The sequence below is a fragment of the Molothrus ater genome, chromosome 3 (assembly GCF_012460135.2).
Source record: "Molothrus ater isolate BHLD 08-10-18 breed brown headed cowbird chromosome 3, BPBGC_Mater_1.1, whole genome shotgun sequence".
NCBI classification, from domain to species: Eukaryota; Metazoa; Chordata; class Aves; order Passeriformes; family Icteridae; genus Molothrus; species Molothrus ater.
In genome coordinates, this window is record NC_050480.2 from 98844708 (window position 1) to 98866057 (window position 21350).

The 21350-nt window shown below is 38.4% G+C and overlaps 1 protein-coding gene across 1 annotated transcript in view; it reads left to right on the forward strand.

The window, feature by feature from the left end:
- The window catches only part of EYS (eyes shut homolog), a 797164-nt gene extending 776281 nt beyond the window's left edge, over nt 1–20883 (forward strand). Inside the window, exons 47-48 of the mRNA XM_054514337.1 lie at nt 8387–8548; nt 18505–20883. Of these exons, the coding sequence (XP_054370312.1) occupies nt 8387–8548; nt 18505–19703 (1361 nt within the window). The 3' untranslated portion in view covers nt 19704–20883. The remainder of the gene's footprint in view (nt 1–8386; nt 8549–18504) is intronic.
- The last annotated feature ends 467 nt before the right edge of the window (nt 20884–21350 follow it).

Here is a 21350-nt window from a genome sequence, read left to right on the forward strand (position 1 = left end):
ATGGTGGTTATTGGAGCCAAAAGAAAAAGAGACAGAGAGCAATGAACAGCCCAAGGGACTGGGAGAAACAAAGGGTAATTAAAGGATGAAGACTAATGAATGTACCAGAAGGAAGGAAAAAAGTGTGAGAAGAAGACAAATAGATTTATGAGGCAAGAAAAGCATAGAGTAGAATTACAAAGGGTAAGAACAAACAGGGGTTTGCCAGATAATAGCAACTGGTAAAGACAGCACAACAGCATGGATTGCACAGGACCAGGTCAGGTGAAGCAAGAAAATAGGGCAATAGGGGTAGAACCACAATAATAAACAAGAGCAGTCTGAACACAACTATTAAGGGTACTCAGGCTAAATCATCAACAAACAAGCATTAACTTGTTTGGCAAACACTAAAAATGTTTGAGGTTCTTTATTAACTATGTATATGAGAGAGGAGAGATGAAAGCATATGAGCAGATGAGGAGATGCCCTTCTTCACTGTGATGGTCTTGCTTAGAGCATCAACTCAAGCCACCAAGGATGCAATGGCTGTCAGCACAGAGATAGGGTGCATTATGGTTAAGCTTTAGATGTCAGAGCTTCACTAGCAAGTGTTCAGTGGTTGGAAAACAAAGTTAGAACAAGACTAAGCCCAGGGAGAGAAAGTTCTGTTAAAGAACACAGTTTTCATGGCATTTACGGCCCGAGAGTCACAGGACTCTGAATATCTCACAGTGACCATTGCCAATAGGTAAATTGAGCAATACTCTCAGGAGGTTGCAGAAAGATCTGTATTATTTCATGTGTTTTAGAGGAAATAGAAGAAATAAACCCACTTGACAAAGAGAAGGTAGCAACTTCAATTACTCTTAATTTCCTATTGGCTGGGCGCAACAAATTCATATTCAGGAAGTAGTGCAGTGAGATTTTGTAGGCTGAAATGCTGAGAGCAAATATTTCACTGTATATTTCAACCTGACAAAGTAAGTACCAGGACTTGCTTTTCTCAGAGAAAGATCAAGAGGTTCAGCAGGTAGACAGTACCCTGGTGACTGACAAATAGGAAGATGCCTGTGAAATTTAAGACCAGTTTTGGGAAGGCAAGCATCCATAATGAGCACTAGGAAAGAAGGACAGGGCTGTAAATTAGATCAGAATGGGCCCAAGAAATAAAGCCTTGTCATGCAAGGCAGAGTAATACATTTGTTCAACAACTTAAAACTCCACTTCTTGGGTGCACTGTGCTGTCCAAACCCATTAACACTCATAAAACAAGAGTGTTAGCTTTAGAAAGGTAACACTGATTTAAAGAAACAAAAATGTAATTAATTTACACCTCCAGAAACAAAAGTGATTTTAATGAAATGGGAAGAAAATAGAAGATTCATGGAGGAGTCTATTTTGCTTGGTGTTAACATTGCCACTTGGACTCAATCCACTTCCAAGACTCTTTGTGACACATGAAGCAGCAAATCATGTTCCACTGGTTTGAAAAGGTCACAGCTGTGACAGCAACGCAGCAAAGTCAGCCCGGCTCCTGAGGTGCAAAAATGGCATCCAAACATTGCCATGATCTGGCCCAGCATTAATTCTTAGTTAGCACTCCCATAACCACAAGGATTGGCAATATGGGGAAGTAGTTTATCTAGGGTTTTTTTTTTTAATTGTTATGTTTTCCATGACACCAAAACATGATGTTAATAAAATCTTTGGGTCATTTGACTTAAAGTTTGCAACTAAAGCACCAGACAATTATAACTTTTCTTCTGATTAAGAAGATTCAGCCCGCAGCAGCATGATAATTTAGTTATTTCAAGAAGACACAATATTCAAAATTTACAAGAGTTTCCAGTTATTTGTCTGGGGAGTCCCCTGCATGGCTTTGCATGCCAAATTCCAGCTTATTCCATTTGTGCCAATGAATACCTTTGTAATTAGATCTCTCAAAGGGCTTCTGAAGAGGGAGAAGTCTCTAAGGACCTGTTTTTTCAGTTCCCCTGCAAGTGTATAGTAGACCTGTTGGTTTCACTGTGATTATTACTGTGAGAAACAGTGGCCAAGATCAAACGTCAAGGATGATTCTTCCTGAGAAAGAAGAAACAGTGTAAAACCCTTTTACAGCAGGTAGCTTAATTATACAGCACATTGTTACATATGCGAACACAATATCTTTTTTCACAAATAGTAATTAAGAAGATATATGAACATTAAAATTACAGGCATTATCCTTAATTACAGTCTGCATTTATATTTTAATCTCTGCTGAATTCTATTTTAGCAGCTTATTCCTCTCATAAGAACTGTGTGCCTGTGTGAGGCCAGTAATCCTGTCTCCAGCAGTGGCCAACAATGGAGGTTTAGAGAGAAAATTGACACACCAACTACATGCAATATCTCCCTGAAGCACTCTTTTAGAATCTAAACATTTATTGCTTACCTCTTTTTTTTCTTGCCATTTATCTTAATGGATTAAATCAAGTCTTTAATCTTGTCATAAGCAGCATCACCAAAGGCAATGAAAAACTTGAACAAAAATAAATGTTAAGTCAATAAAGTTCCTCTGACATTCCATTACACATTGAGATATATTTACACATAAGATAGAGTTTCTATAGCTCCTGAGTATATTTATTTCCCAGATAATTTTTTAGAGGAATTAAGAAGACCTACAATTTCAGATTAGTTAATTGTGAGATAACAGAGACTGATAATGTTCTTATTTAAGGGGACAGCAGTGCAATATTTGAAAGATTCTATAGATGGCACTATTGGAGAACACTTGCCGGTGGTGAAAATAAACAGGGTTTTCATCACAGTATTTCTATGAATTTTAAATTATTCAGCAATTTTCTTTAGCAGGAATAGTTTGTGCCATATACGTTCATAAAATCTATTGTGATAATTTTTCTTGACTTCGAGGCATGATAACAGAATTGCTACTGTCTTTTTCACAAAGAAACAAGTTAATAAACAGACTTCTTCAACTGTATATTAGTCTCTGAATTCCATAGCTACTAATATTGCCTGTCAACATACAATGCTTGAAGAACTGAAAGAAAATGTAAAGAGTTTTCATCGTTCAGCCTTGGTTTAAAGAGATACTTATCAAGCAATAAAGCCATTTCCTTGATGAACAAAGGGCAAGCAACTTCCTTGGGCCATGTTTATTCAGCTCAAGTCAATTTCCTACATGTTATTTTGATGTCAAGTTCCATTATTCTGATATAAAAGTATAGCAAATTTTTGAAACAACCTGATAAACTAACAGAACAAAAACTCTTTACTTTTGAAATAATTTTTACAATAAGTATTATTTATTTTCTACACAGTATAGAATGTTACTTGACTTATTTTGACTACTATTATAAGATAAATTCATAGTAAGGTTTAGCTCAACTTGTACATGACAAGACACCTTATATACACAGTCATGTACACTTATGTTGGGTTTAAATGACCATGCAGTTGGACTTGCACAGTCTCATAGTTTCATAGTTACCATTAGGACACTTTTGTTTCTATGTTTAACCACAAGGGCAATTTTCTACTGAGTCAAAGTGACTATTGTCACTATTGTCACTATTGTCTTTTAGTCATTTAAGCAATGCCAATCCCATTAAGCTTTGTGTCCAGTGACATTTTTTGAAAATTTGTGGCAACATGAGAAAATGTTTAAGTAGTAGCCACAGCATTCATGTTGCATAAGGATAAAATGTGTTGTCTAAATTTTACCTGAAAGGTAGTTTTACCCAAAGGCCATCTAAGCCTTCAGGTTTATCATTAACAGCCCAGTAAACTTCATATTCATGGCAGGCACAAGGGAACGTGCATTTCTAATATTTATCTGCATAATTTAAAATGTCAAGTAGAACAAAATTAGTTACCTACTCAAATACATCATATAGAAACCCAAGTGGAAGTCATGTATGATAAAATGAAGGAGATGGTAATACCCTCCACACCAAGTCAGCCATGTCATCATGGGATGTGGTGTCCCAATAAAAATTCAATCATCTACTTACCATTCCCTCCACTCACCCAACTGAGCAAGAACAAGATCCAGCCAGCTAACTTGCACTTAGAAGGATGACTCTGAAATAACTTAGACTTCCCCTATGAGCATGAACGATATGCTGAAAATGTCCTTGCCACCTTACTTTGTGAAAGTGTTCAGAGGTAGGTAGGTAGGTAGGTAGGTAGGTAATGGTAGGAACTAGTTTTAAAGCAAAGCACCTAGATAAGTGTCTAAATGTGAGTTCAATATATAAGTTCCTAATATGAGTTTAAAGCTCTGAGAGTGTTTCTCAGCCCACAGGGATGGGGCTGGTGTCGAGTCTCAAAGACAGCTTTGTTGAGAAGCCCCAGCAGGAGTTTCCTCCTGCATTGCTTCAGGAGCAGCTTTAAATACCCCATGATCCTGCGCTGAATTACAGTGTAGCAGCATCAAGATCCACTTCATCTGGACCCCTGACTCACAGACTGATTTGCAAGCTGGACCTTAACACCTACCTCACCACTGTGGAACTGATGTTTCACTTGCCCTAGCTCAGCTATCAGGCATGGAGAGGCTTGATCAGGCTTTCCCAAGTGAGAAAATGAGCCAGACATGGCTTTTTCTGTGTCTTTTGTTATTAGATCCTCAGTCCTTTGAGCAGTGACTCACATTTCCTCTGTCACTGGAGATATTCAAGAACTGTCTGGACACAAACCCTGTGCCATGGGCTCTGGGATGACCCTGCTTAGGCAGGGAGGCTGGACCAGGTGATCCACTGTGGTCCCTTCCAGCCATGCTGTGATTCTGTGTAGCATTATCAGATACTAGTGTTCAGCTTAGAAAACAGAGCCATTAATCAGATACAGAGGTACTTGTGTAAATGCCTGCTGTAGTCACAATGCATCCCACGGTGCTAAGCATTCTAGTGAGTAACGCAGTAGTTACACAGCAAAGATCCTACTCATTTAGCTTATAGGATCAGCAAAGGCATCCATTTACCTCATTTGTTTTAGCAAGGAGTTTCTCAGGAATAAGCATATGTGACACAGGTGTTGTCTTGTGCAAGTTTAGCTGAGCTTCTTATTTTCTTATTTGAGGCGAAAAACAAAGTTTGCTGCCAAGAAAACAGCATTAGAGTACCTCAGCCTCTGATGTGTTAGTTTTGTATGTGCCTGCCATAAAAGAAAATTGAAAAGCTTGAATTGTCATATTCTTCACGTTAAAAGCTTGTCTGTCTATAGAAGCAATTTTGCAAAAATGAAATTTCATCCTGCTCACCTCTGTGCACTGTGGTAGAGTCAATGCATTCTGTTTTGGGATATGTGTGCACATATAGGTTCCAAGCACCTGTCAAGGCAGATTTTTTCTATGCATATAATCAGTACTTGCAGGATCTACAGGACATTTAAAAGGAAATTATAAGTTTTTCTAGTACTTCCTATAGTTACTCCTGCTGCATTGTGGCAAAATATGTTACTTTCTGACACTTGTAAGATACATTTATCGGGAATAAGCATACTTTTTATAGATAATGAAAATAAAATATTTGCATCTTAGAAGTTCCAGAATGAAGTATATTAAATAGAGTATTGTATTTGATATCTATAAATCAGAATAATACCTTCCTTACTAAAGAATTCTGACATCTGTTGCTGAAGCTGTGGGTCTTATTTTTTAATACTCTATCTGAAATATGAAACCATGGACTTAATTCTTTCTCTGACTGATACTATAAAATCATCTTTTATCCTTGTCCTCTTTCTCTGCTTCAAGGCTTTTTATCACAGCAATCTTCCTTTCATATCCCTCTCAATGACAAGCAATGTAGCATTTCAATCCTGCTGATTTTGCTCTCACACTAGTCATTGTCCAGGCTTCCTCCATAAGCAGCAAAGTCATTGATAAAGTGACACTGCATCTGCCATAGACACTTTCAGATACCTCATTACACACTTTGCCTAAGGCGACCTTTCAAGCAGCAGCACATTTTCACATACGATTGACCACTGTGGCACAGTTCCTCCACATGTAAGTCTCACTGTGCAAAATTCTGCTAAGAGGAGACTGACTTACAAATTATGCATGAAAAAAAAGTCTATGTACAAAGTGAGTTATTATTATTGATTGTTTTTTAAATATGAAGACATCAATACAGGGATTTTAACTACTAATGGAGAGCCTTGACTTACCTACTGAAAAAAAAATCCATATGGAATAAAAAGTATTACTCTGTCTTTTGTACCTGATAGTGTTAATAAGTTTTAGTGATGTAAAGTACAGCACCAAATCTGTTTAGCAATCTTTATTACTATTTATCATCGAGGGTGATTGCTATTCTAAATACTTCTGTTTCTGTGAACTCTTAAGTATAGATGCCAGGAACTTCATGCTTTAGACATTATGTAATATATTACTACAGGCACTTCCTAGCCTTGAGAGCATGCATAACAGCTATTGTGATACTTAGGATGGGAGTGGTTTGAGAAAATATATATAGATTGAAAAATAGCCCATCAAAAGCCTGATTCAGATCATTTAAGCATTAAATAAATCCATTATAACTGATATTCCAGTGATTACAACTTACTTTTAGACTTACTGAGATTTTGTGCCATCAAATCCATGTACCTTCCTCAGAAATATTATCTGTAATCTACCAGGGGGAATTAATAAAAAGGTCAGCTGTGCAGTTACTGCCCATTCAAGAGGCATCCTCAGGTCAGGTTATGCTGATAACAGGTGAGAGATCTGGATCCTCTCCAGTGATGCACCTGCCTGCTGGACACTGTCCACCAGGGACACTTTGAACCCTATTCTGAAGGAGGTGGTGTGACAAATAGACAAATGACAAGAGCTTGCATCATGCTGGCTGTATTCCAGCCTAATAACTGAGGCCCATCTGTGGTAGGCAGAGCAAGGTGCAGCTGGGTGGTGAGTGGGCTCACCAGCAGATGCTGGGCAGAAAACCTGAGTGTGAAAGATAGCAAAAGGTATCTCAGAATGTACTTCAAGGACATCCTGAAGGTATATGTGACTGAGAGCAAGTTACCATAAAACAATGAAATTGGGAGCACCAAAATGAGGAAAGACTTTGGTCTCTTAGAAGGGAAACAGCACAGCTTCAGCTGGGAAATGCAGAAGTGAGAAGGCAACGCTTACACCTCAGGCATTTAACACTGCTGTTTAACTAAACAGTAAAAACAGTTTTACACACACAGGTCTAAATACGCCCTGCATATCTAAGTAGCTTGATTATTCCAGTGAACCCACAAATACAGTAAACTAACAACTACCTTATCTACATGAAACTATTACTAACATGATCTTGAATTAGCTAATAACTAACATTATTAGAGAGATTATTTACAAGAGCATGTAGGCCCTTTACAGGACAAGGGGGAATGGCTTCAAGCTGAAAGAGAGTAGGTTGAAATTAGGTATTAAGAAAAAAATGTTTGAGACTGGTGAAGCATGGGAACAGGCTGCCCAGAGAAGTTGTGGATGCCCCATCTCTGAAAGTGCCCAAGACCAGGCTGGATGGAGCCCTGAGCAAGCTGACTCAGTGGAAGATGTCCCTGGCCATAGCAGGGGAGTTGGACCTAGGTGATCTTTAAGGTCCCTTCCAAGCCAACCCATTCTGAGATTCTTTGATTCTATGATAATTATATCTCAAATATGCAATGTTACAGCGGGAAAAACTGGAAATTTTTTCAAGTCTCATAAACATTATAGAAAAGTATAATAATTTATCAGTTGGCTGAAGGCAACTGAACCAGTCTGATTTTGTAGTGGTATATGAACAACCAGCGCTGAGGGAAGAGGTAAGACAGAATGATAAGTTGTGTATAGCTCAAAAGTGTACATTGCATCTTAACTGTAATTGTGTGAGTGTTCTCTTTCACTCTAAGATAGGATGATTTGAATTATCAAACATCTCAGTATGATTATCCTAAAAACAAATTTCAGAAACAATCAATGAATACTTCCCACTTAAAAGGTACATTCTTATGAGACACAAAGCAGCTCATTACAAATCCTCCACTAGGATTTTCATCTGTATGGTGAGAAGAATGTTTATTTTGACTCCTGCAACAGTATTTTGCATTTCAATTTTTAAACAATGTGAAATTTACACTTATACTTATTTAAAAATGAATGCTAACAAGCTCACATTTATTTTGCATTAGAACTGCAGCCTTGATTGTTGAGGAAAATAAGGAACCCAGAAGACAATGGCATTGATTTGCTATTATATAAGTTTTATTTTGTATCTAGGTTATTTTTATTCTGTGAAAATGGAAGAATGGGAAGTATTATGTACAGCATTTAAAAACCATACAAAATAACTGGTTCCATAATAATGCAGTCCTCTCAAAATATCTTTCAGAAGACATTTCCTCTTGCATTTTTCAGATATTTCCATTAGTGATGCATCCTTCAGAAATAATGAATCATCATGGATGTCATTTGCACCCTTTTATATCCGGCACAAGACCCATATTAAACTGCAGTTCCAGCCTCTCTCTCCAGATGGGATCCTGTTCTACACTGCACAGCATTTGGGTTCTCAGTCAGGTAAGGGGATTCCAGCTTGCTGCTATCACACAGCCAGGTACTTTTGTGCAAAAGAAAGGGAGTACGTTGGGGTGATTGAGGCATTCAGTCTCTGTAGCTCGCTGCCCATGGCGGCTGGGTTTTATCACAGAATCATAGAATGTTAGGGCATTGGAAGGGACCCTAAACATCATCTAGTCCCAAGTCTCCTGCCGTGGGCAAGGACACTTTCCACTAGACCAGGTTGCTCAAGGCTTTGTCCAACCTGGCCTTGAACACTGCCAGGCATGGGGCATTAACAAGCCCACTGGGCAACCTGTTCCAGTGTCCAAGCACCCTCACAGTAAAATATGTCTTTCTAATACCTAACCTAAATTTTCTCTCTTTCAAATTTTCATTACTCATTGTGCTGTAGTTCCTGACAAAGTCCCTCTCTGGCTTCCTTGATTCCCTGCAGATGCTGGCAGGTTGCTGTGAGGTCCCCACACAGCCTTCTTTTCTCCAGGCTGAACAGCCCCAACGTTCTCAGCCTGTCTTTGTAGGGGAGTTTATCCAGTCCTCTTATCAATATTATGGCCTTCCTCTGGACTATCTCAAATAATTCCAAGTCCTTCTTGTGCTGGGGACAGAACTGTATGCAGAACTGTATTTTACAGTTGATTTGAACTGTAAATAATCAAGTTCATAAGAAAAAACCATTCAAAACCAAAGTTTAAGATAGTCCAAAGCCAAAAAGTACTTAGTGAACTTATTTAATGGTTCAGGAAAGCACTTCCCCCTGAAAGTGACCTCAGCCAGCTTTTTAGAAGCTACACGAAGATTCTCACTTTAGGGAGCTGGACCAGTGTTTTAAATGACCAAAACCAAAGCAATATGAAAACTCATCAAACAAGTTAAGTGAAAGTGAACAGAGCAAATGAGGCTTCTCAGAAGTGTAGCTTTTTATTATATAATGTTGAAAAGTGTGCTGGTGCAGCATGTAAAACATGCAAATTCTGCATTTCCCAGATATGCAGAGTGACAAATAAATCTAAATAAAATATTTATGGAAGTATTTTAAATTTTACTAAGTTATCATTCCTAAAACTTCGTGTCATGAAAACATAATTTGATAGTGTAAGTACATTCTAAAATTTAGTCTTTAAGGTGTACATTTTTGTAATTACTTTATTACCATACTCAATTGCATTTAAATGTTGATTGCAGGTTTTTAAACAGAAGGATTATGTCATCCATAACATCATCTTAGAGCAGATTTTTCTCTTGTATTGAGCAGTAGTTTATGCAAAAATGATGCTTTATATGACAAACAAGTTAATTATTGATCATGTGTTTTTACATTCCTTTGTTCAAAGTCTAAAGCTCTAAGATACTTCAATAAACAGCCACAAATTCATATAAACACATATATGCCAAATGTACCGGCACTTTACTGTGCACACAGATGTTTCAACAGGTTGATAATGCATCATACACTGCTGACACCTCCTGTTTGCCTTATTCTAATTGCAACCACATAGAGAGAAGAAGCTTCAAAGAAAAATATATGGAGCATCTGTAATAAAAATACATGTATTACCAAAGAGCTCTGTATTCTACAATGAATCTTTTATAGTTCTATCACTTACAGGCCAAATTCTGAGAATTGTTCTCTCCTGTATAAACTAAAGCATTACGTGGGCCATGACAAATAGGAGAAGAAAAGGATCTTTCTCAGAAAGAATAGTCAGAGGTCATGGAAGCAGCTGGCATCTAGTGAAATTAAATACCTTTTGGAAGCATCAACGAGAGTGCTAAGTATGTTTAACTTGGGTCAGGAGTGGTGTAGCCTGAACATGCCCTCATTCTCTTGCCATTCCTGAGTGTTTAGTTTAAACAGGAAAGAATATTTTCTTTCAATCATTTTCTAGAATCATAGCAATTCAATTTCAAAATAAAATTCCTAAAATTCCTCTTATACAGAGAGATTTATTTACATTTCTTATTTCTACTGTCCTCTAGTTTTGAAAGACTCAGGAAAAGCTAATCACCTGGCTTTTTATTTTTGCCTTCACATAATCCTGTCAAATCCAGGCCAGAATTAGATTGAAAGACCTAGAAGTATTCTTAGCTGTCAGCAGATGAGATACAGCTTTCTGTTGAAGATTAGTTTAGAAAGAACTCAAATAAAGTTTCTTCTTTAGACAGTTATGTAAGAGTTAATAAATTAATCGCTGAAATCACAGGATTTTATTTCTAAAATTCCTTTTTAATAGGAAATAATTCAAAATTTTTCCCTCACTAGGCAATGCTTTTTATTTTTTTAAAGAAATGAGCTAACTATACAGCTAATTTAGCAATGATACTGAGTAGCACAGTTATGTATCAGCTTGGTTTGTCACCCACATAAACACTACACTGGGACTTTTCCTTCAGGGACATGTACCATCGAATAATCCTCCCATCATTAAAAATAAAATCACATCTTTAGTAGGTGAAGAAAAAAACACAAGACATCTGTTGAAACATTTTCCTCCAGCTTTCTTCTTTCCAAAGAACATAAGAGAACTTTCTAGAAAGGGCAAGTCTCCTTAGTCTCCTTACTTTGACGTTGATCTACTGGTCCCAGCTTCTATTCCTCTAAAAATATCACTATTCCAGTACACAGATTTAAACACCTCAGAAACTGGCACAAAATGGAAAACATCCTGTGAATCTGTTAGCCTAATTTCCTGTAATTGCCAGTCATCCATTTTGTTGCTTTGTCAGCTATTTCTGAATGTGCATCCTGACTTTAAGTATAGTACTATGGATTTCTGCAGGCCCTAAGAAAATAATTTCCAAATTCTGACAAAATTTATGTGGCTGGCAATATTAATAACAAGTTAGGGATAAAACCCAACCCAACAAGTGAGTTGACTTCAGAAACTTGAAGATAGGAAACTTGAAGACAAGGGAACTTTTTTCCTCCCTTTTGACTACTTGCTCTATGCACTGCATCTGGGCAAGGACTCTGCAAACACTCTGGAACTCATGTGGAGTCCAGTACACTGTTTGTAGAAGGCCAGCTCACTTCACATTTTCTCAAAGGCAGTGTATTCTATTTTTACCAATGAAAGCATGAACTAATGATTACACAGCCTGTAATTCAGACAGGGCTTGCTGGATGCCCATCAAATGCTTGAACAAGGTATATAAGTCAGTCCATTTACACAGCAGCCACTCTATATGTTTGGAGGCCTTGGCACTCTGGGTGAAAGTCAATTTAAAAGCAGCTGTGCTTTTTTGTTGAGTCACAGTATTACTGAAGCTTTACCTTAGTTATCAAAAGTGGAATATGCCATAGACTGCCTGCATTATTCCAGAGTTCAGGCCAGGGTGATGGAAAGGTTTGCTCCCCAAAGAGATGAGAACGAACAGTCATGCTAGGTGACTAAGAATGAAGTCAGGTCAATAAACAGAATGGGATGACTCATGCTAAATTTAACACTCAACATTTGCAACAGCAGTTCTCTGTCTCTCTTTAGCCAGATTATGTCACCTACCTGGTCTGAAAAACCTAAAAACTTTAACTCCTGGTATTTAAGGCATTTCAGTTTATAAATCTGTAACATGAAAATAAGAGAATGCCAGTACAAGTATGTGATGTCTGCACGATTTTCTAAAACATTGCTTATGATGAAAACTGAATAATGGAACTGGACTAAAATCTTTTGGAAATATTCAGAACTTTTAAATACCTAAAAGGCAGGGGTATTATTTTCTTAATCAGAAAGAAACTGATCATCCACTCACTTTTAAAACAAGAATTTGAGTGGTTAAGTCTTTTTCTCTTCGCAGCCATATTTTCTTAGCTGACAGGGACATAATTTCTGCTTTGTTACTAGTTTTGGAATCATTTGTATGGACTAAATCAGCAGTGTAGGAAGCAGAACTAGCAGCCAGCTGTGTAGCTGTGTGACAGAACAGACATCCCCACTGTCTTGAAATCTGTTGCATATGAAGTGTTATTGTTACCCATTTGACACTGGCAAGCAAACCAAAAATGTTTGGCAAATTGAGGCTGCTCAAGGAAGGTGGCTCCTTCCAGCTGCCAAAACGTGCCAGGGTGACAGTGATGACTAAAGGAAGCACAGTACATTTCTTCACAAAGAAGAAACACATTTTGGAAAGATGAGGCTGAATAGTCCAATCTACAAATAGATAAGTGCCCACCCCTTGTAGACACATGGGCATCACTGTCTGCAAGGTTGCTCTGGATCCCAGCTATGTTCTTCCTGCTATGGGATGGTGCTCCAAACTGAAGCTGAACTCTACCTATTGACACACTGATTTTTTTTACTTGGTTTGAGAAATATACAGGCTTGACTTGACATCAGTTTTCAGTCTTGCATGAGCTAGAACTCCACACATGAGCAGAATCAATTATAATAATCCATGAAAGCATATCCAGGTAACTCCTTTAAATGCGTGTTAGGGGCACTGGCTATGGTCACCCCTAGGTGAAAGATCAAGTTACAACAGCTGCAACAAGCTCCTTTACCTGGTCAGCCAGCTGGTACCTAACTGCATGCACACACTCAGACAAGGGCAAAGACAAGGTTAACAAACTTAAAGGAAGGCAGCTTCAATCACGTTGACATATTACCAGCTAGCAATTAATAGCAGAAGCTGTAGAGGGTGGGCAAAAGGCTCATCTCTTCTCTGTTCTTTGTTCCCTCATTTTACCCCACTATAGCCCTTTCTTTTCTTCCCTTTTCTCTCCTTGGCCTTGGGCCTTACTCTGGCTAGTGGAAATGCTCAGGAGGCATGTGAAGGACAACTGCTGGTCAGTTAGGTTTCCTCTCAGGTGGACACCAGAGTGCATCACCTTCCTTGGCCACAGATTCTAGCCATTCAGCTGGGGGCTGATAGGGCTATTTCAACCCCTTCTAGACAAGAAAAGTTCTGCTCCTGGAAGAATATATAAGGGGTGACAGTGTACGAGATTGTGGTTCAGGTCCATGGAAAATCATACAGGAGAGCAGGATGAGAGGAAAACTGTGAAGAACAAGAATGAAAGCAATGTGAACTCAGCTCAGCAAGGCAGGAAGGAGCAGTGAGCAGATAGCTCTTGGAGCTGTGATGGTTACAGGATGCATCATGCCAATACAAGGCAGTAGTACTGCTCGAGACACAGGCACTTCATTATGGTGGCTAACAAGGTCAGTTTGGAATGAAGATGAGCACATAGCAGAACCTAGAGTAAAAGGTTTCATTAACTGGGATTGATTCCCATCAATGTTACTGCTTATGAGGATAAAAGGCTCAAATGTTCACCCTGCCACCGAGATGGTGCCAGTGATCAATAACAACTTCTGAAAAAAATGGTGGAAGGAGAGTGGAGGAAGTGCTACCCCGTACCACAGTGATAGAAACGGGCACTCTGGGCTTGAGCTAGAGGACAGAAGGGTGAGGTAAAACCAACAGAAGGCACAGGCTGCAAACATACACCCAGAGGTGCTGTCTCAGAGCTCCGAAACAACTAAAGGAACCAAGACTGTAGATATTCAGTAACCAGGAAACCACAGTGTAGGGCTCCTGGGACGCTTAAGCTGCAAGAAGCTGCTGAAACACTGAGCTCATCAAAGCTTCTGTCTTCAGCTTAGCATAGAGGCTCTTGCTCAGTAACACAGGATGAGACAAAAGACAAGCAACACATGCTTAAAGGAATCTAGATCTTCAGTAGTTCCAGGACTAATCAGTGACTTTGAACACACAGGGAGCATTCAGAGACACTTGCATCTGTGTATCACTGAGACTATGGTAATAGCAGCAAAAAAGTGAACGCCACTGAGTACAAGATTACATCCACTACTACAAAGGTCACTTAAAAGTATGTTCTGGAAGTTCCTTTGGCCATGCAAACTAGTGGGAAATCCTTCTTAATTTTCAGTGGACCATAGGAAAAACCTCAGGTACTCTTTTAACAGGTTAAGAAAGGCCTTGCTTTACATACACACCCCAGAGCACAAGGATAGACTGAAGTCACTGTGGGGAAGACACCTTGAAACAGAAATGTTAAAAATACCATCCGGATGCTGCTCCAGCTCAGCATGAGCTGATTTGTCAGCTGAGACGCTGACACTGTGTTCAGCCCTCCTAGGAAATACATCTGTATCAGGCATATTCGGTAGTGTCAGCAGTAAATGCAGAGATCTTTGCCCAACACAGCTGTGTAAATTGAAAATTACATTTTTTATTTCGGTGCTTCTGGCCTGAATAGGACATCTCCAAAGAGAGTGCAATTTTCCTAGAATGCATTTCCAACTGTACCAAGTTGAGACAAATTATGATGTACATGAGTTTCCTATGGTAACATAGAAGCATGGAGAGTTGATACTGCTTGAGCATGATCTTAGAATGGGGGTATACAGACATATCTGCATCTCCAGATAAAGACTGAACATGAAAAGGCATTGTTACCATTTGGAAGCATTTAAAATTTGACTGTGAGACTGCAACCAATTTGTTGAAGAGACTTACATACATTTTCATAGTAGTAGCAAGCTGAAAAATTTTGTGATCCACTCAGAATTCATCATAAGAAGTCATATAAGAAGATAGTACTACAGATAATCCAGATCTCACAGTAGCACTTGGAGGTACTTTTAGGAGACTTTTCATTATCTCCCAGTAAAGAGGAACTGACTGCTCAAGACACAGGGCTGACCAGCCTTCTGGGAATTCTGACATCCCGTACAGGAGCAGGTGAGATTTGTACACATAAGAAAAATGTGAAAATAAAGTTATGAAGAAAAATTCACCCCTGCTTTGGAGTTCTGGCTTCTAATATGAAATACAGACAATCCACTCTGCGGCAGAGCAGCTTTGACCTTCAGTCACTTGGTGAAAACCCTGAACTAGGAGTTGCAGGTAGAAGTGCTGTTTTATCTCCAGAACAGGTTCTTCCTTAAGGCAATACCTGCTACAAATTCCCTTCCCTTGAGAAGAAGGGAATTAGCATTTAGGCTATTAAAAAAAAAAAAATCACTGTTTTACTGAAACAGGGAGTATTACAGGGGCAAGAAGGTGCATCAGAAGAGAACTAAATGTTGTTAATAATTTTGTTCAATGCCCAGGGTCTTGACATGTTGCAGTTTCAAGGCCCAACTAAGCTACAACAGCCTACTTAGAAAAAAGATTCAGCCTTACTGACACAGGTTGCCTTATAGCTCCTTGCATCCAACAGGTTGGGCAAAGACTTGCATGCAGAACAAAAGAACAACTGTGAGTGCCTGTCTCAGGAGTCTGTTTTTTTTATGACACCACTGATGGAGATTAATAGCCCATATTAAATGAGCTGCTAATCTAAAAAAACAGAAGCAAAGTTGTGTGTCCTATGTGTAGATTGTATTTTCAAGAAAGCAGGGAGCAGCTGTACAGTCTAGTGCTGGAAAAACTAAGAATGTCATCTCCTTCATGCTTAACCAAAGTCAACCTCCTCAGAAAGGTCTCTGGCCACAGGTTAAATGAGGCAGGTCTGAGCTATGATCAAATTGAAATAGTAAAAACTGTAGTGCTTCTTGGTCTCTTACACAGAGACCGAGAAGAGAAAATCAGTGGCAAGAATGCCATTTGTTTAAACTGGTGATACAACTCCTATGAAGACATCAGCCTCCGCAGGCTCCAGCTGTGCAATCTGGCCCTCAGAGACAGGGCAGATGGAGATCCCTTGTTGAAAATATTACTGGTTGCTAAATTGAAAAGCATCAAAGACAAGGCCATCATTTCCCTTCACTTTCAGAGGAAGTTTCTTGGACAGTGAACACACAGCACTTTGCACAACAGTTCTAAGATGTTTTCAGCCAGTTGTCCCTAATAGTACCTCTGATATTATAAACTTCATGGAGAAATACTGACTGCACCCTAGGATCAACTTTCAGATTCTAAAATTTATCTCAACACTCTGTTGTTCTTGCCAACAACTAAAATGGAAAGTCATTTGTGAAAAGATAGGCTCTAACCAGAGGAGTAAGAAAGGCCTCAAGGAGAGGTGAAATTGGAAGTGTAATTTTTTTGTTCAAAAGTAGCAGAAGAAGTTACTCCAGTTTGAAGTGAAGCTTCGAATTTGTGCCAGAATAGTATTCAGCAATAACCTCTTTACACTGTAGACAGCAGATTCAGTAACACAGATTTCTTCTTGCAGTAAGATTAAATAAGATTCCAAAACGGATTATTGTCAAATGTGTAAAGCCACCAAAACTCTCCCCTGCAGGCCAGGAAGTCTTGGAGAACTGCCAGTTTCTCTGGGTCTTGGTTACAGGCCAGATGCAACAGCAACCCTGGTCAGATGTTTTCCTCCTTCCTAGACAGCAAAATATGAGTACTTGTGTCCTTACACAAGTCTGCATGTCCAGGAAGGAGAGGGGATCGAAGGCTGCCAAAGAGGTAGCTCAGAAGCTTTTCCTCATCCTCCTTTCCCAGCTTAGGATTGAGGGCCTGATAAAAGACATAGACAAGCAAGTTATGTACACTGCTGAAACAAAGCAAGATGAGTGCATTCAAAATATGCACTGAAAAATCAAGCACACAAAGCCACATCACTAAGCAGGAGAGATCTCAAGTGAAGGAAATTATATTAATTTTCTGGAAAAAAAGAAACAAGGAAGGTCCTGGAAAAGAACACTAAATACAGGGAAGTAAACCAGATTATCACAACTGGAACTAGCAAGCTAAAAGGGAGTGCTCTGCTATCACCAGAGTTGAAAGAAGGAAGAGCTTTTTTCTTGTTCTTCCCATGGGTATCTGGAGCAGGGAAGGTGAGGCATGATGTGCTCTACAGCCACTAATACAACTAAAACATCTCTAGCCTGCCTAAATGGCAACCTGAACATCTCCTGAATAGGGAGGTATAATTTCGGCAACTTTCACAAGCCTCCAGTAAATTAAGCCATTCAATTTCACAACAGGCAATGTAATCCAAGGATTAGAAATACTCAAAAATTAAACACACATGAAAGCAAACTTCATCATTCTGATAGGTCCACCCTTAGGAATGTTTAATCTTTAAGGAAACTGGACTGGTAACTATTAGGAAAGCTTGCATTCAAATTTAACAAACATATTTACCAGTTTAATGGATAACAACCTGATGCCTATTATTTCCAAAAGTAAGATATAAAAGTTAAATTGCACAGGCAAACCTCAAAAAATTTGAGAACAAAACTTTAATTTGCAGACTTTTCTACTGTTCTCTTCTGCTTCCCTGTCACCTTCCCCTATTAGGCTCTACTGCTGCCCTTACAAACTTCTCCGTCTCCCATTTCCTAACCTTTCCCAGTTTTCCTTTTTCATGCTTGGAAGTACAGTTTGAAGTGCTACTCTCTCTCCTTTTACACTGCCTATAAGGCCAGAAACACTGATAGTACAAGAAGAGAGAACTCCCTTCTAATACTTCCTGTCACAAAGGCCTCTAGAAGAACAATGCAATAAAAAGCATATCTGTTCCTACAGTTGTCAGGATTATTAAACCTAAAGCATCCCTGTTGTGAAAAGGAGCCTTCAGGGAAAGCAGAGTATGTCTGGTGCAGACAAAACTGTTCATTAAACTGACAAATCCATCAAGCCTTTATTCAACATACTGAAGTTGAGAGTATTTCTGCCTTTGTAACTTGACCAAAACCTTTTTCTTTTCGATGGGAACACTGATTCACACTTCCTAGATGTCAAAGTGATCCTGTTTTCTCCTATCTCAGTTATCTAGTCTTTGCACAAAAGCAGAGCATTCCAGAAGGCTGGGCTTTTTACTTTGAGGCAAACATGAGCTCGGTTTCCAATAATGAGAAAGAAAAAAAAAGGCTAAAAGCAGCTCATCAGGGAACATTTCCCTTTGTGTGATTTAGATATAATAATGGTACAAGGAAATGCAGGCATGAAAGCATCAGAATCATTAATATGTTTTTCTTTGGTACATCCCTCTAAAACTTAAAAATATTTTATACTGTTTTTTTATACAGGTGATTTTCTATGTATATCATTAGTAAATGGATATACACAGTTACGCTACAACCTTGGAGACAGAACAGTCATCCTACAGACCCTTCAGAAGGTCCACACAAATGGAAATACATGGCACTTACTTAATGCAGGAAGAGTTGGTAATGAAGGCTACCTGGACCTGGATGGTATCAATGTTACTCAAAAAGCCAGTCCTGGAATGAATGCACTAGACACACACTCAGATTTTTTTGTTGGAGGGGTATCCTCCTTAAACCTTGTTAATCCAATGGCAATAGAAAATGAGCCCACAGGTTTCACTGGTTGTATTCGAGAAATGGTTATAAACAACAGGGAACTGAATCTTACCGTGACTGACCCCAAGGGTGGAGCCAACATTGGTGACTGTGATGGAACAGATTGTGGTTACACTATGTGTAAAAATAATGGAACGTGTCAAGTTGTAAACTCAGGCTTTTCTTGTTCTTGCCCAAAAGACTGGACAGGGACCAAGTGTGAACAATCCATTCACTGTTCACAAAACATGTGTGGGTCTCATGCACTTTGTATTCCTCAACCTTCTTCATTTTCATATACCTGTGCATGTGCACTAGGCTGGACAGGTAAGTACTGCGATAACAAAATCAAATTTTATATAGCAAAGTTTGTTGGTAACTCCTACATTAAATACACAGATCCTTTTTATGGAAAAAGAGACCTCCAGTACAGCCGCCTTTCTTTAAATTTTACTACCAATCAAACTGAAGGCTTAATAGTGTGGATGGGAAAAAGTGAAGATGAAGATAATGACTTCCTTGCCATTGGTCTTGCCAATGGAACTTTAAAAGTTGTAATTAATCTTGGAGAAAGAATCTCTGTTCCTCTAATGCACAGAAAGTATTTTACCTGTTCTGATGGAAGATGGCATTTCACTACTGTAGTTCAAAACCAAACTTGTGTTAAGGTTTATCTTGATGAGGAACTAATCCTTTTTGAAGATATTGACCCACAAAGAAAATACACTGCTTTAAACTATGGTGGCATTTGTTACTTTGGTGGGTTTGAAATTGGCAGGAAAGTCAATATAGTCACTACAGGGCTTTTCCAGAAGGAATTCATTGGTAAGATTAAAGATGTTGTGCTCTTCCAAGATTCTAAAAAGATTCAGCTAATGAAAGCAGAAGGATACAACATTCATGATGGAAATTCTGGAAATTAATTGAAAAAACTGTCCGAGACTCTATTAAAAAGGTAAAATTCCTTTTCCTCCTGTTTATTGTGTTAGCTGGCAATGTATGACTCAGCAACCAACACAGGATAGCATTTAAAAAATAATAAGGGACAAATTTATGTGGAGTATTAATAACATATACATATAAAATATGATCAATTGTTTTCCTCATAGATTTATATATACTCTTTAGCATTTACCTTAAAATAATGGGAAAGTCTGAGGGGTTTTTTTCTTTATTGTGTTGGAAATAGTTTTGTAAACAAAGAGGTAGGGATTAGCTTGTAAAGCCAACCATCATTCAAGTGTTGTTTGTTGCTTTATGAGAACAGAAAACTGTTACCTGTTTCTCCAACTCTTGAATATTATTAAAATGTTTATTTTGTAATGTTAAGATCCAGTCTAAAAACTGAAATTGGTGGAGGAAGAAACAGTGTGCTTGAGGCAAAACCCTCATTTATTGTAATGAGAATTTTAAAAAAATGCAACAGCTATAATTACTTGTTAAGCTCAAAAAGACTCTAATTAGGTAATAAAGTTGTTCTCACTCCCCTGTGTCCATCCTGTATGTATTATATGTAAGAGGGTAGAAGTCAAGACTCTCTTAAGTCTGCTAAAATATTACTCCTAAAGAATGATTTAAAGAGCAAAAACATATATAATTTTAGAGAGAGAAAACAGGCCTCCTGGTTTTCTCCAGCAGAGGTCTCCCCTATTTGACTACATGAAAACCTTTGGCTTTAATGATTTATAACTGCAATGTGGCAGTCTGTCTACAAGTAACTTTTATTCTTAAGACTTTAAAAAGTCCAAGAACTGTTTTACTTTACCTATACCTTTCTGGCTTATATGCCCTTAAATGACATTTCAATAATTTATGAGTACAGAGGTTTTGGCCATAGTGAACCAAATTTCTGCAAATATATTTTTCATTAATTGATAATCTCAAAAGTAAATAGAGCTGTTCATACATAAATACAAAAAAATAAATTCCTTCTCATAAAGCTGTCTTATATTCTGCTTTAGGGAGCAACAAAAAATTTAAAATTCTATCTATCTTAATGTGCTCATACCAATAATATACGATGGCATCTACATTTCTCATTTGACTGCTGGCTTACTAAATTAGTAAAATTATTAAATAAAAATAAATAGTGATTGATTTGTATCTTTTCTGTTTTCACTTTACTATTGCTCAAAAGCACATAACAAACCATTACCTCCTTGCATGGAAATTCTCTGAATGCAAGTCTTCAGCATATACCTGTCAGAAACAAGTCACTGTTTTGGGGTGGAGAGGGAAGTGAGGATGGGGTGTGTGTTGTAGGGCAAAGGCCATAAGCACCTAAAACTGGGTGACACACACTTGCTTCCACATCACCATACTTAACCTGTAGCAATGAAAGCACTGTCAGGTCAGTTACAGGCGACTTAAAGATAACTGAGGTGCATGGGAGCTACCCCAAGATGTTTCATTAGGCATTTGCGAACATCTTTGTGAGGTTCATTCTATTTTCTTCAGCTGCTCTGAGCCCTCAAGTGATCAGCCTGATGCAACAGAGCTTCTGCAACTCTTCCGAAAAGGCAGCTCATGAAGCCCACCTGACATTTGAGCTGTCCCAGATTCTTCTCTTT